The sequence below is a fragment of the Sphaeramia orbicularis genome, chromosome 19 (assembly GCF_902148855.1).
Source record: "Sphaeramia orbicularis chromosome 19, fSphaOr1.1, whole genome shotgun sequence".
NCBI lineage: Eukaryota > Metazoa > Chordata > Actinopteri > Kurtiformes > Apogonidae > Sphaeramia > Sphaeramia orbicularis.
Window position 1 is genome coordinate 24,910,179 of NC_043975.1, and position 14,073 is coordinate 24,924,251.

A 14,073-nucleotide genomic window follows, 5' to 3' on the forward strand; every position below is an offset into this window, starting at 1 on the left:
GAAATATTTCTGTATTTCTGCAGACCAGAAGAGGCTGGAGGTGCATGTCTCCCCCATGTGGAAGCATGTTGAACCAAAACAACCCTCAGAGTTTAAGGACCATACCAGTAGATTTGCAACAAGCCCCGAGAAAAACAGCATTACTAATTTATGTATAGTGTCCAGTGACCAGTTTTCATAGGGTTTAAAGTATTAGTCTGGATTTTTCTGAGCTGCATGAGGGACTGTCCTAATATATAGTCATCTAAAGAGCAAAATGATAAACAGCCTTTTAAAACAGGAAATGGAAGTGGTTTTATTAGCCGAACTTCACCACAAAAATTATAACATTGACCCATTTCTGACTGAGCATAAAACCACTAGTATTTACATACCCTCCAGTCATTTGTTGTGATGTTGTATGAAGTACTTGCAGTATCCATAGTTGGTGTAATAGAAAGAGTAGATGGCAACTGGCCCACCCCCAGTGTGGAGAAGCAGACGGGAATACCAGCATGAAAATGAAGCAAAGAATCACTACATACATACATACATACATACACATACATATGTACATACACACATACATACGTACATACATACATACATATGTACATACATATGTACATACATACATACATACATAAGTACACACATACATACACTCACACACACATACATACACACACAGATACATACATACATACATACATACATACATACATATGTACATAAACACATACATACATACATACATACATACATACACACATACATACATACACACATATATACATACATTTGTACATGCATACATACACACACACACACATACATAGATACACACATACATACATACACACACACATATATACACACATTCGTACATGCATACATACATAAACACATGCATACATTCATACATACGTACATACATACATACGTACGTACATAAACATACATACATACATACAAACACACATACATAAATTAGTGTCACTTGCAGTGTATGCTCTATTTAGATGCTATATTTGCTGTAAAGCAACACTGTCTACAAAGCCACTGGACCCTTCTGATATAATTTCACATTGCAGAACACAGGAGTTGCTGGTATAACACTGCCTCAATTCCTTATTCTGTTCGCGTTATCATCAGGCTTTGGTGTTTTAACATGTAAATTTGGATCCAAACTAACAAACTAAACAACTGAGGCAGCAGCAAACCAGAAACCTCTGTGTTCTCCAAAGTAAAAACAGCTATTTTCACATTGGAGTCTGGTGGCTTGAAAGGCGTTTTCAGTCCTCAATATACTGTACACTAAATCTAACCTATAGATGCTCAAGGGATATTAAAACAATCTCAGAATTAGTGCTGCCATCTGTTTCTCCAAGCTGTTGATCATGATCAGCTGCAAATACACCATAGATTGACAATGGACCTCATACAACCTAACTTCAGTGGCTTTAATGAGCATCATGTTTCATTCCAGGATACAGTTGTATTCAAAATCCACCTTTTCAAGTTCGATGTCACATGATGGTTGGTCCATCTTACCTCATAGGATCTTCTTCTATAGAACAGTGGACTTTTGCAGACCTGCCATTAGCATCCACCCTGACAAGCCCAATCACAAGTAGACTCTGATGCCAGAAACAAAAAAGACAATCGATAAAATAAGATAAATGCTATTGGACACACATGTATGGAGTTCTCTTGAGACACAGTGCCTGGATATTTTTGTGCAGAAAAATCAGTGCAACGAAAACTGGACTCCACTTGAAGATATGTAAATACATTTGTAGAAAGATAAATAAAAGAAATTTGAATGTCATTTGTGGCTGTAGAACCCGAGGAAGAAAATGTACCTGAATACTGCTCTCAGGGAATCAATATAGACAATAAACTCAGCAGAGACAGTGTATGCTGAGTGTTTTATGATGAAGTGGACCAAGTTCTCAAAAGAATCACTGTCTTTTTGTCCTGGTGAAGGAGACATGTTTGCTCTGAGCTATAGTGAAAAGTAAATAAGAATAAGAATAAGAATAAGAATAAGAATAAGAATAAGAATAAGAATAAGAATAAGAATAAGAATGATAGAGAGGTAAAGAGACATTTTCACTGCTTGGGGACGAAACCAATTTTTTTTAAAATTTTTTCATCTGCATCAGTAAATAACTTGAGTCAGAGACACATGTTGTATATTTTCAACTGGAGTGAAAAAAAGAAGGATTCCCCCATCACTGCCTCCAAAACACTATGTTTCTTGTTCTAAATATTTGACAGGCGGTTTTCCCTGGATAAAATGCAACCCAATTTCCAATGATTTGTTGTTGTGAGCTAATATTTGCAAAATGAGTGGATTTATGACCACTGTTCATTAGTGACCCTTACTCCAGATAATCCTGTTGCCCTTCTTTTCTCTAGCACTTCTTTTTATTTTTTTTTAGAAAAAAAAAAAAAAACCTGGCTCAAGGGAGCCACGGGACTGTTTCCCATTATCGTGGGAGTCATACTTTTCTGTCTCTTTCCAATTGGGAACAGGTTGTCAAGAACATTATTTAAACCTTACCACAAACACAATTCAAATGTTCAAGTTTAACACTGAAGACAGATCTTTATTTTATTTAGAGCTTAATGAGGTGATGGATACAATACAATGAGCAAATTTTTGTTATCGCTGATTACTACCACCATGGCTAGTTCACCATAAAGAACAGATGTGGAGTGAGTTATGAATCATTTTCACAGGCTTATTAACCATCACTGGAAACTGACAGCCCATAATGTGCTGTGGTTTCCACTTTGATGTTGGGCTCGCAGTTCACGCTGAAAACAACTGGATTACAGACCTTTGTCAAAGGTTGTTTTTCTTCTTATTTGGCTTTTTTTTTCTTGGTTATAAAAACACATCAACTGTTTGTTCATTTGTTCTGGGGGTCTGTGGATATGTGTCACTATCATAATCTGATAAGTTTACCCAACATTTGCCACACCACCTTAACATGAAATAGCTAAAGATACACTGAAGAAGCCAAGACAAGTGTTTTGGAGGATGTTTAATATTTATTATTTAACAATAAAAAAAATCCAGACTGCTGCTTTAGTAACCTGGACCATTACCAGTTTAAGTTATACAACACTTTTTTTTTTTTTTTTCCAGATTTACATTCAAAGGTGAATATTAAGCACTGATGTCAGCAGATTTGTTCATATTGAGACTAAAAGCCCATTCCATACTTACAAAGCAATAAATAGTTAAAAAAAAAAAACAAAAAAAAAATACATGTAACTGTATAGGTATCAAATAAGAAATTCAGTGTTTTAAAGGTGTAAGTAATAATGTGTTCTAGGTTTTGTTTTGGTAACTATTACTGGCTTCATTACACCCCTCGCTTCACTTGATGAGGATTTTTTGAAACCTCAGCTATGTCGTTGGAAGGTAAGGAATGTCTAAATAGCACTGAAAAATGGCTTTGAGGCATTTCTAACACTTGATTTGAAAATGTGACTTTCATTTAGAGTTTAAGGCTTGAAGTAAATGTTAGAACACATGTGCTAGCATTACCAGGTGTATCAACAGACTGCACGAGGCATTGGGTTTGTGACACTAACAACATAGAAGAGTAATTTTTCCTGCAGCTTTTGTTAAAATTACATAAATTGTAATTGACCAGTCCCAAACCATAGTTCCAGATGTTTATAACATTTGTGGAAGAAAGATGAAACAATAGATTCCCTTCATTGTCCTCCATTACGCAAAATGGAACAATTGTCAATCAACTCCTGCACTGATGATTTTATTTTGCAGTGGGAAGGCAGACTCCTCATCCCCCCTGCCAAAACTCCCTCTGGGGGGTCAAGGTCCATTACAATGGAAAACATCACCCTGCCCATTGTGTTTGTTATTCCTTAATTGCAAGACCCACAGCAATGTTGATTGTGACAGTGAGCACATTCATTACAAGTCATTAGTAGAATCATTAACAACAGGACAACATGTTAAGGACTGTTTGGAGACAGTTATCTGCCAATGGCATTGTAAGACTTGGGTATCTTGGAAAGTGATGGTGAGAATGTGAAGCTGAAGTTGTGAAGCAGAGCTGAAGTCAGAATTAAACCAAAACCACCTAAAAAACAGAAAACCAACTTTGCAAAAACAAGACTTTTTATATCAGACTTTTAAATTGGCAAATCTTAAATGATACTGTAGTCTAATCACAGTTATGAGCTGTCTATTATTGTTTTACAGATAAATTAATATATAATTATGACCAACTTTTTGTTTTATTTCATAAAACACTATTTAGATAAACATTAAAATGGTTAATTTTTACACAACTGCAAATGCAACTGTATCAAGTAAAAGTCAGTGGTTCATTAGTGATTAATAAATGTTTTAGTTAAGGCCTACAAACACATCCTTGCATTGATGCAAACAACAGTTATAAACTTCAACAGAAACATAAACTCAGGTTCCCCCAAACAAGAACACTAAAGGCGTTATCACCACTTTTAAGAATCAGTAATTTTGTTTTATTTGTGTACCACGTTTTATTACTTCGATACACGAGTCAGAGTAAGGACTCAGATGGTCGTATAATCATGATAGTTGCAGTGACATGATGTTTATTTATATATTGCTAATTGATCCAGTTGCTGCCATTGTACCCACTAATTGACTATCATTACATCATTAGTCTGTGTTAGCTTGTTTTGATAAGGACTTAAATACTTAAGCCTGAAATAAATGCAGACCTGTGATATCTATGAATGTGATCTGTGCTGTCTGCCACTAAGGAGATGTAAATTACAGACAATTACCCAGGCATCTCTGCTAGAGTGAAAAAAATGAATGCTAATGAAATAGTGAATGCTAATGTTGGGTTAAGCTTTTCAGACAGACTTAGACAGTTGTTCTTTTCCATCAGTTAACAGACATAGTGAACATGACTATAGACCAAATGCTGCATTGTGATTATTATAATTACTTGATTCTTTATGGAGAATCTTCTGTCTTTAGACGATGACCACCTAGAAAGACTGAGGTAGGAACTATTATTCAAGACAGAAAGTCAATAAAAACATGTGCATTCATTTTCACATGCAGCTGTTTTTGATTCTTACGCCTACTGGGATTTTTTTTTTTTTTCTGTCAGGTTGACAGAAGCTTTATCCAGCTTTCATCTGTAAAAGCTGAATCATAAAAACTGCTGTGAGTATTTCTGTAGGGTAGCTATAAATCACAGCTACTGCCTCCATGTCAAGGCAGAACTGCAGAAAAAGAAATCCAGACATATGACATGTGCATACCGTAGAGAAGAACTGGACTGATAACTACAGGGATATGACATTTGCTTTGCCCAGAGACTTCATTGAGGAAACAAGAGGTTTAGTACTAGCTAATAGATGGTGTTTTCAAATACATTGAGTAAAACTATCTCCCTGTCTCTGTCTATTTGTATAAGTTTGTGTGCTAACAGGGTGGGGAAGCAAAATTTACAATGAACATTTAGTTGTTTTTTCTCAGCAGGCACTACGTCAATTGTTTTGAAACCAAACATATATTGATGTCATAATCATACCTAACACTATTATCCATACCTTTTCAGAAACTTTTGCCCATATGAGTAATCAGGAAAGTAAACGTCAAAGAGTGTGTGATTTGCTGAATGCACTCGTCACACCAAAGGAGAATTCAAAAATAGTTGGAGTGTCCATAAAGACTGTTTATAATGGAAAGAAGAGAATGACTATGAGCAAAACTATTACGAGAAAGTCTGGAAGATACTATTAAAGAAGAATGGGAGAAGTTGTCACCCGAATATTTGCAGAACACTTGCGCAAGTTTCAGGAAGCGTGTGAAGGCAGTTATTGAGAAGGAAGGAGGACACACAGAATAAAAACATTTACTATTATGTAAATTTTCTTGTGGCAAATAAATTCTCATGACTTTCAATAAACTAATTGGTCATACACTGTCTTTCAATCCCTGCCTCAAAATATTGTAAATTTTGCTTCCCCACCCTGTATGTGAAGACAGTGTTGGAGTTTTTTTTTTGTGCTAACTCAATTTTTAAGCTAAAGTCTGCTAGTGCAGCAGAGGAGAGAAACAGAAGGAAACAGGAGAAAGCATAAGCATAAACAAACAAAACCAACATGAATTCTTTTCATACAAGAGTGGTGTAACCATGGGTGTTAGGAATTGAGATAGCTGTTGGCTTATAAATGGGGCGTGCTAATGTCAACAAATGATGCAAAACAGACTCCAGCATGAACAATTCTTACATAATACATAGTTAAATGAGCTTGGTACAAGGTATTTAAAACTCACTGCTGCATTCAAAGTCAGTGGACTGTAAGTTAACTGGTTCCGTATTATGGGCCTGCAGTAGTATGATGTAGGGGCTGCTCACTGAAAAATGGGTACACACAAAGCTGTTTGTTTCTCCAGAGCAACTTGTTTTCCCAACTTGCTCCCCTTCTCCCCCAGAAAACTAAATGCTGATGGTAATTACATTTAATGAGATCATGGGGTCGTCTGTGGGGTGCTCTTCTGCAAATTGCTCTCAGCATGATGCCTGAAGTGGAGTAGGGTAGGGGACGGGGGGTAATCGAGGTTGTGGCTATGACTGTTTGCCTAGAGTTTAGGGGTCAGGACCCACGGTGTCTAAGCTGTCACTCAGAGAGCAGCGAAACATGTCATACATTTGTCTGCTTTTGTCCTCTGTGTTGTTTGTCTGGGGGAGATAACCACACAGAGGTGCTTGTCCTGACTCCATTGTGTGAAGCCGTTGTCAGCCCATCACGTCCGTCCCTCCCCTCCCGGCCCCATCTCCCCACTTTCCAGCTCCGTGACTGGTCATTTTGCCACTATTTTCTGGCTGTGGGGGGTGACCTGGGCAATTTAGTTAATCCATTAACAACTAATTGTCTCCTCCTACCCTGTTGCTTAGACAAACAGCCTGGTAGTTGTGATGGTGGGGGGGAGTCAAGCCTTGTTGACCTATAAAAAGTCATAGTAGAAGGAGAACCAGTCATTCCCTACTCTGCTTAGCACTGCCTCTCTCCACCAAATCCGACCTTTATCTTTGGATTTTCCACCCTGATAGGACATCCAATTCATCTTTCATTTTTTTTAATAAATCCGTCTTGAGGTACCTCTATTTTTTTGACCAGTCGGGCTAAGTTTTCAGTCCTTCTTGCTACACAACTAGATTTTTTTTTTTTATTATTATTTTTTTTGTGTCCTGGAAATGTTGGGAAACCTGTGGTTTATCTGCCTGCTTCTCTGCTTCACCTACACTGAAGCTCGCATATGGGCTTGGATGCTCAACATGCCTCACAGCCCTCCCAAAGAAGGCGCAAAGGCACTTATGGACACTGTTCCTGTAGCCAAACCCATCACGGTAAGATTTATAAAACTGCATCCTGTACTGTTAAAATATCACCTCTTCAACGGGGTCTACTCTTATTTCAAGAGTGTTAAAACGTAGATGTTTATGTTTGTACAGGCTGTATGCGACCATGACAGGGCCTGTGGTCGGGGTTTCTCCTGTGATCGTCACTTTGGTCTGTGCGTACCTCTGAGAGGAGAGGGTCAGTACTGTCGGAGAGACACTCAGTGTGTCCGTGGACTCAGCTGTATGTTTGGGAAGTGCCATCGCAGCATCCCCAATGGACAAGAGGGTAAGGTTTAACGACTTAAAATTAATGTGGCATGAAATGTTTAATGTGAAAACTCTACATGCAAGGGGGGTCATTTAGAGTCTTTATCTGTTTGTATATTAACAATGTAACCTGAGGCATCATGTTCTGATCATTTAGGTGCCAGGTGTAAAGTGGACAGGGACTGTGGGACATCCATGTGCTGTGCCCGACACCACGGTGAACTTGTGTGCAAGAGACGGCTGATTCGCGGGGAAAGCTGCTACGTTCCCGATGGCGGCCTGGCATTCAGCATCAACCAGATTTGCCCATGTGATGAAGGACTGCTGTGCCGTGAAAATAGTGCACCTTACTGGAGAGAGTACGTATAACACCGAAAACACAGCTGCTTCTGTATCTGCTCAGCTTCTGAAATTTGCAAAAAATTTATCAAAATGACTCACTGAAGTCATCGATAGGTGCGGAATCCAAAATGTCTTGTCATCCCAGTGTAGATTCAGTTAACTGCTATATATTCTTAATTTGCTTTAAAAGTTCTGTGTGTAAGATTTTTGCATGCTTTCCCATTAGGAGGCTTTCATGCTGGGGTCTGTGTTCTGCTTGAAGCTGATCCTTTGTGGGTATTGGCAAACTAATCCATCCATGATGACAGTCTATATAATTTTTTTCTGCATAAATACTTATGTTCATTCATGAGCACCTCAGTGTTCCTATTGTGCTCCTCTACAGTGGTAACATTGTGAAACATAACCAAACTACCAGCTCCCTGCAGAACACAGACTCTAAGACAATCTCTATATAATTGCATTAGCATTCACAGATTTTCCATTTTAAACCATTAAAATACCATGCACTGTACAATTGTTTTTTTTGTTTGTTTGTTTGTTTTTTAAAGATAAACTACAGGATGTAAGTTGACCTCATTTGTGTTTCAGGAGGGATTTCATTTACCAGCTGGACCACACGAGTTGGACATGCCAAGTGCCAAAACCCTGATGCAAGCATCAATATTAAACTTATTTATGTGTAAATATGTTTATAACTGTATAAAGAAATGTATGTATTTTCTCTTTTTTTATTTTAACACAAGCACTACTGTTTCTAGCTGGCCTCATATAGGTCATGGTGTGTCTTACACTAACATCCCAATGCATTTAGTTTTTTTTGGTCTTGAAATGTCTATTCTTCTTCCATTTAAAGAATTAAAAGAAAATGTTTCTAAAGGCCATTGTGCTACTATCTTTTTTAGATTAACTGCTGTCACTTCTCCATAAACCTCCTTGAATCATTCACAAAGCTTTAAAAACAGAGAAACAAGAGAAAGTTCAGAAAGATGAAATATGATCACAATCCTTTGTATCTGCACTGAAACTGAACTGACTACAGCCTCCTTTCTGTGAAAACTAACAAAACATTTGTCAGTATTACAAAAAAAAGTGTAGCTTGTCAAGTTCAGTACTGTTTTAAGGCTTCACGTAGACTATTAATTTATATGCAAATGAACCCTGTCACCCTCTGAACACACTGTGCACATTTCTGGGATTGCAGGCAGCAGTTATATAACATGGTGGAATCTTGCAGCTCTTAATTGTCACCGCCACTAGAAGCTGTAAGTCTAGCTGTCCCTTGACCCATCCTTAGATCGATATCTTCTGTGGACTACTCCTTACAAATTCCCTCGTTGCTCTATTCACATGCTAATCGTCTGCAGTCTGCCCCTTAAATTGCTGGGTGAAGGACATTAGTGTCTAACTTCTTAGGTATCGTCTTACAGCTGTCTTTTATCATCAAGACTTTGCCAGGAGCTATTTGAATCTGTAAAAGGAGCTACCTGTTACAAACAAGACAGATTTCAGACTTATTTGATAGTTGCCACATTGCAGATTTAATGACTATAAACAAGGTTGCTGTGAAACTGTCTGTGAAACTACTGAAACCTGCATCATCACCTGTCTTCAGGACAGAGCAAATTCAGAGCCCCCGCTGACTCAAGTAAAGGGAAAGAAAGTTATATCAACATTATTACTGAAGTTAGTGTTAGACAACATGCTTTAAACTCGTATGAAAGCACACATTTCACCCACACAGAATCAAGAAACAAAAGCGCTATCTAATAGCACAAGACTGTGTGAAACTTTATATAGCTGAAAGCTGAAAAACAGAGGCCTATCATCTCCACTTAGGAACACTATGTACCAGTGTATGCCTACTTTTATCAACGCTACCATCACATTTTGAAGGTATCTATACATGTCTGTTTGCACTATTTAGCTTCTTAAATGGTGTCATGTTCTTAAAGAACGGACAAGGGAACAAAGAGAGCAAACAAGGCTGTCTTTTTCTCTTACTCCTTTTCTTTCTTCAAAGTTGAATGACAAGAAAAACTAGTCCATGACAACTTTACTTCAGCACTTTTTAGATACATTGACAGATGGTGTTTTTGAAGACCAAAGCAGATCACCTCTTACTTTTCTCTGGTCAGCTGAAAGAACTAAAACTTGTCAGAAAAATAGAAAATATTGAATCAGACATCAGCTACTCATAATATTTGACATGAACTGTGAGACGATAAGAAGAGTGTTTGACTATGACAGTATTTTTGTAGTTTTGTCAAGATAGTTTAAGTGTGAGTATGATTTAGATTTTGACCTTCTAAGTCATGTAACTTTCTGTCCTTTACTACAACCTTGATTAGAATGATTATTATTAGTAAACACAATAACCCCCACGTTTCTTTCTGTTTTCTCTCAACACATTTCATGAATGCACATCTCCGGTAAAGGTGAATCAAGCATGCTGAGTGCTAATCCCATGAGATAGCGGTCATTTGAAAGTCAATGTCCCACCAGCACAGAAAGCTTTTGTGAGCTGCTCCACAATGGAGCTCTCAAACTAATCCTGCCAAAAGGGGAAAGTAGAGAAAGAAGAATGGGGGAAAGTCAATTGGTCTTACCTGTGAAAGTATAAAAGGTCTCAACAAGTTTTCAAGATGTGAGTTGTAGAGTTTCTGAAACCTGTCGCAGAGTCATGAAGACCCTCTGACATCAAATTAGCCCTGCGTGTTTTCTACAACAGGTGAGTGTTTTTTTTTTTGTTTTGTTTTTTTTATTTTTCAGTTTATTTACAGTCATTTATACAGTTGGAATAAGTCTCACATTTTTACATCTGTCTGCAGCATCACATTATGGCTTTTGTCAGTGCACTGTTAATGCTGTTGCCTGTTGCATGGACTTGCCCACCTCAAAAAGCAGGTAAAATAAAAATAAAACATAACCCCCTTTTTTAAGCTTTTACTGTAGACTACTTCTAATGCCTGTGTCAATGCTTTGCTCATCTTTTAGATTACGTTATGGTGTCGTGTTTTCCCAATGCCATTATTGCCAATGTCCCCGAGTGTCCTTATGGTTGGGAGATTGAACAGCTGTCTTTAGGTGGGGTTTGTTACAATGGGATCCACAGCTCTGGCTACTACCGCTTCATCATCCCAGACCTAACACCCAAAAACCACTCGTACTGTGGCACCCAGTCTGAGGTGAGACACCAGGAGCAGCATGTCTGCTGTGATCTGTCTATGTGTTAGCTCTTACATATGACACCAAATCAGATCTGAGTCTATGAATGCCACTGGAATTCCTTTCAGGCTAAAGCAACTGGTGAAATTTGTAAAGTTAAAGACTTTTTTTTTTAGAAAAAAAGAAAAAAAAAATCTCCCTTTCTGTTATTTCCCATCCCCTGCAGCTCAAACTGCAGGGTATTCACTGGTTTTCATTAAGTAAATCATGAAACCTCATATTAGGCTGTTAATACATTTTGGCACAGACAGTCAGCTGGATTTTTAACTCACAAGGACAGAGGTAAAGAATAAAGAATAAACAGTTTCTTTATTTATGCAACTGAACTTATTCTAATAAATTAAAAAATCCTTTAAAACCTTAAAAGGCAGTTAACACAAAATCCATATATTTTTCTGCCAATAGTTAGAAGAAGATTGAATGACAAGACTAAAACTTTGGCCCCTACGACCAAAACTCCCTGTTCTTTTAATCTGGGTACCACATCTTCTTACAGTACATGCCCGGCAAAGACCCAAAGTACGTCTTCTATAACTCCATTGTGTCCAACGATACTTCACTCACCGTCAGAAACCAGCCGGTCAACTACACCTTCAGCTGCATATACCGAGCAGCCTACCTGGTAAATAACGCAGTGTTTAGCCAAAGGTAAGCATCAATCCAGGACACGAGGCGACCACAGTTACTGTATGGAGGACATGTGCATTCTAACCCAATGACTTGCAGCGTTTTTACTAAACCCTCTGCTTTTTCCAGAGTGGCTACAGTTTATGTCAACAACGGGAGTTTAGGCACTTTTAGGTCACAGTTGTCTATGAATGTGTTCACGGTGAGTACCTGCTCATAGATACACTCTCTCCAGTGGATGCCTGTAACCATCTTAAATGCAACATTATGCTATTGTTAGATGCATCTTATAATACACTGTGTGTGTACAGTATGAGTCTGTGGGCACTTAAAAGCATTACGAGTTATTTTTTTGTGTGTGGCTGTCCTGGGATAAAAAAAAGTCACAATCAGCTGATAAAAGACAACAAAACCTAAATGAAATGCATATATTTTGCAGAATTCTAAATTCCTTTATGCAAAGGATGCCCCGTATGTGATCGATACATCTGAAATTGGATCTGAAGTCTTCATCGGAATTGAGGCAAAAGGACTTAGTAACAGGTGTACTGATTTCAATTTTTTTGTTTGTTTGTTACATTTATGCTTATAATGCTTTTATATTTCTGAATTATATTCACAGTTCTAAAGGCCTACAGGTGACCTACAGGTTTCTGATCTATTTTATCATTTATTACACAGATTCAAAGTTGTCATAAACAACTGCTGGGCTACTCCTACTCCTTATTCAACGGACAAGAAGCGGTGGAGTCTCATCATTAACAGGCAGGGCTTCATGTTCTGCAGATTTTTTAATTGTAACTTATAATGATGTTACTATTATTTGTCTGTGTGTGTGGATTATTAAACCTAATGTCTAAGAAATAACTTCTCTTTTTGTAGCTGCTCATCTGACAATACTGTGACTATATTTGAGAACGCCAAAGACAGCCGATCCATGTTCAAGTTTAACTCGTTCCGCTTCCAACGACTGGAGAAAGTTTCTACAGTCTGGCTTCACTGTGAGGTTCAGATATGTGATGGAGAGCGGCTCATATGTCTGCCAGTGAGTACGAACACCAGTGAAGTATTTATTTGATTTTCATCTCATTCCCTGTGATGCTTTAAATACTGCATGCATTTTTCTTTATCAGTGATTCTGTCGTATCAGTTTCACCGTAATTGGCATTTTTATAGTGTCCCTGAAGACACTTGTGTCCTTTTGTCCTTTAGAGCCCCTGCTCTGTCAGAAGTCTGACAGCTCAGACAGATCCAAATGGAGGAGTCCTTACAACCGAGTTTCACCTTAAAGGTACAGTTCCTTAAGCTACCTGTACATTTGAAGCATCTATGACAAAATGGACTTTTACATTTTATTTGTAAATGAAAAGCAGTTACGTAATGTCGCATGAAACTCCCCTTTTCAGAATACTGATAAGTTACATGAAGTTAAATAAAAATATCTCAATTGAATTATAAATTTATGTGTTTTTTCTTTAATACCATTACAGGTTATGGGTCCTCCAATAATGGACACATATTAGGTAAACATATATGATGCAGTTAAATTTGTGTCTGCTGAAAATGTCTTCAACTTTCTTTGGAATTTGATTCACTTAATCTTTTTTTTTTTTTGCACTTTCCACTACAGGCACATCACTATTCATCCTGCTGGTGGTCCTGATAAACACATGTTGTGGTTTAATAAATGGAGCGAGAATGTAACAAAATATTACATGTTTATTCGGTCGCATTCATACATCATTCTTTATATAATATACACACACACACACACACATACACACACACACACACAGAGGGGAGCTTCACCCCGGACTCAGGGAGTGTGTGAATGCATTTCTCCCCCACACATAGAAATATTACAATTATGAAATATTATCTCACGTTGTATTTAGCTCATAATGAGGCTTTGTGGATGGATTTGTTTATAGGTAATAATATTATTAACATTACATACATTTCTTCACATCTTTCTCCAATAAAAACTAAAATAAATACAGTTTGCAATTGTTCTTTGTCTACCTTAATTGAAATGATGCACAAAAAAGTTGGATGTGTAAAAAATAGATAAATGAATCAACTATTGACAATGAAATGATGAATATTTTGTATATCAAAGCTGCAGGGCTTGATAGTTTCTGATAATGTCCAAAAATTCCATAATTACATTTCAGCAGATTTTAATTCAAGTGGTCTGAGGGGAAACAGGAATTCTATCCCCAAATGAGGA

The 14,073-nt window shown here is 37.5% G+C and overlaps 2 protein-coding genes across 2 annotated transcripts; both read left to right on the plus strand.

Annotated features, from left to right (window-relative positions):
- The first annotated feature begins 6,882 nt into the window (after positions 1 to 6,882).
- LOC115410401 (dickkopf-related protein 3-like) lies at positions 6,883 to 8,870 on the plus strand. The gene is made up of 4 exons (XM_030122038.1): positions 6,883 to 7,385; positions 7,491 to 7,665; positions 7,804 to 8,005; positions 8,580 to 8,870. The coding sequence occupies exons 1-4, from the start codon at positions 7,233 to 7,235 to the stop codon at positions 8,638 to 8,640; spliced, it is 591 nt and encodes a 196-aa protein (XP_029977898.1). The 5' UTR covers positions 6,883 to 7,232; the 3' UTR covers positions 8,641 to 8,870.
- Positions 8,871 to 10,578: 1,708 nt separating this feature from the next.
- tectb (tectorin beta) lies at positions 10,579 to 13,595 on the plus strand. Its single transcript, XM_030122346.1, has 11 exons — positions 10,579 to 10,719; positions 10,820 to 10,895; positions 10,986 to 11,176; positions 11,713 to 11,864; positions 11,973 to 12,045; positions 12,283 to 12,386; positions 12,525 to 12,608; positions 12,726 to 12,888; positions 13,056 to 13,134; positions 13,334 to 13,366; positions 13,474 to 13,595. The coding sequence occupies exons 2-11, from the start codon at positions 10,829 to 10,831 to the stop codon at positions 13,545 to 13,547; spliced, it is 1,020 nt and encodes a 339-aa protein (XP_029978206.1). The 5' UTR covers positions 10,579 to 10,719; positions 10,820 to 10,828; the 3' UTR covers positions 13,548 to 13,595.
- The last annotated feature ends 478 nt before the right edge of the window (positions 13,596 to 14,073 follow it).

Bases quoted from the DNA above. Each gene is read 5' to 3' on its own strand.
- tectb (XM_030122346.1), top strand. From the start codon at position 10,829: ATGGCTTTTGTCAGTGCACTGTTAATGCTGTTGCCTGTTGCATGGACT. The intron at 11,865-11,972 runs GTAAGCATCAAT...TGCTTTTTCCAG, and splicing joins AACGCAGTGTTTAGCCAAAG to AGTGGCTACAGTTTATGTCA. The intron at 12,889-13,055 runs GTGAGTACGAAC...TTTGTCCTTTAG, and splicing joins AGCGGCTCATATGTCTGCCA to AGCCCCTGCTCTGTCAGAAG.
- LOC115410401 (XM_030122038.1), top strand. From the start codon at position 7,233: ATGTTGGGAAACCTGTGGTTTATCTGCCTGCTTCTCTGCTTCACCTAC. The intron at 7,666-7,803 runs GTAAGGTTTAAC...CTGATCATTTAG, and splicing joins CATCCCCAATGGACAAGAGG to GTGCCAGGTGTAAAGTGGAC. The intron at 8,006-8,579 runs GTACGTATAACA...TTTGTGTTTCAG, and splicing joins AGTGCACCTTACTGGAGAGA to GAGGGATTTCATTTACCAGC.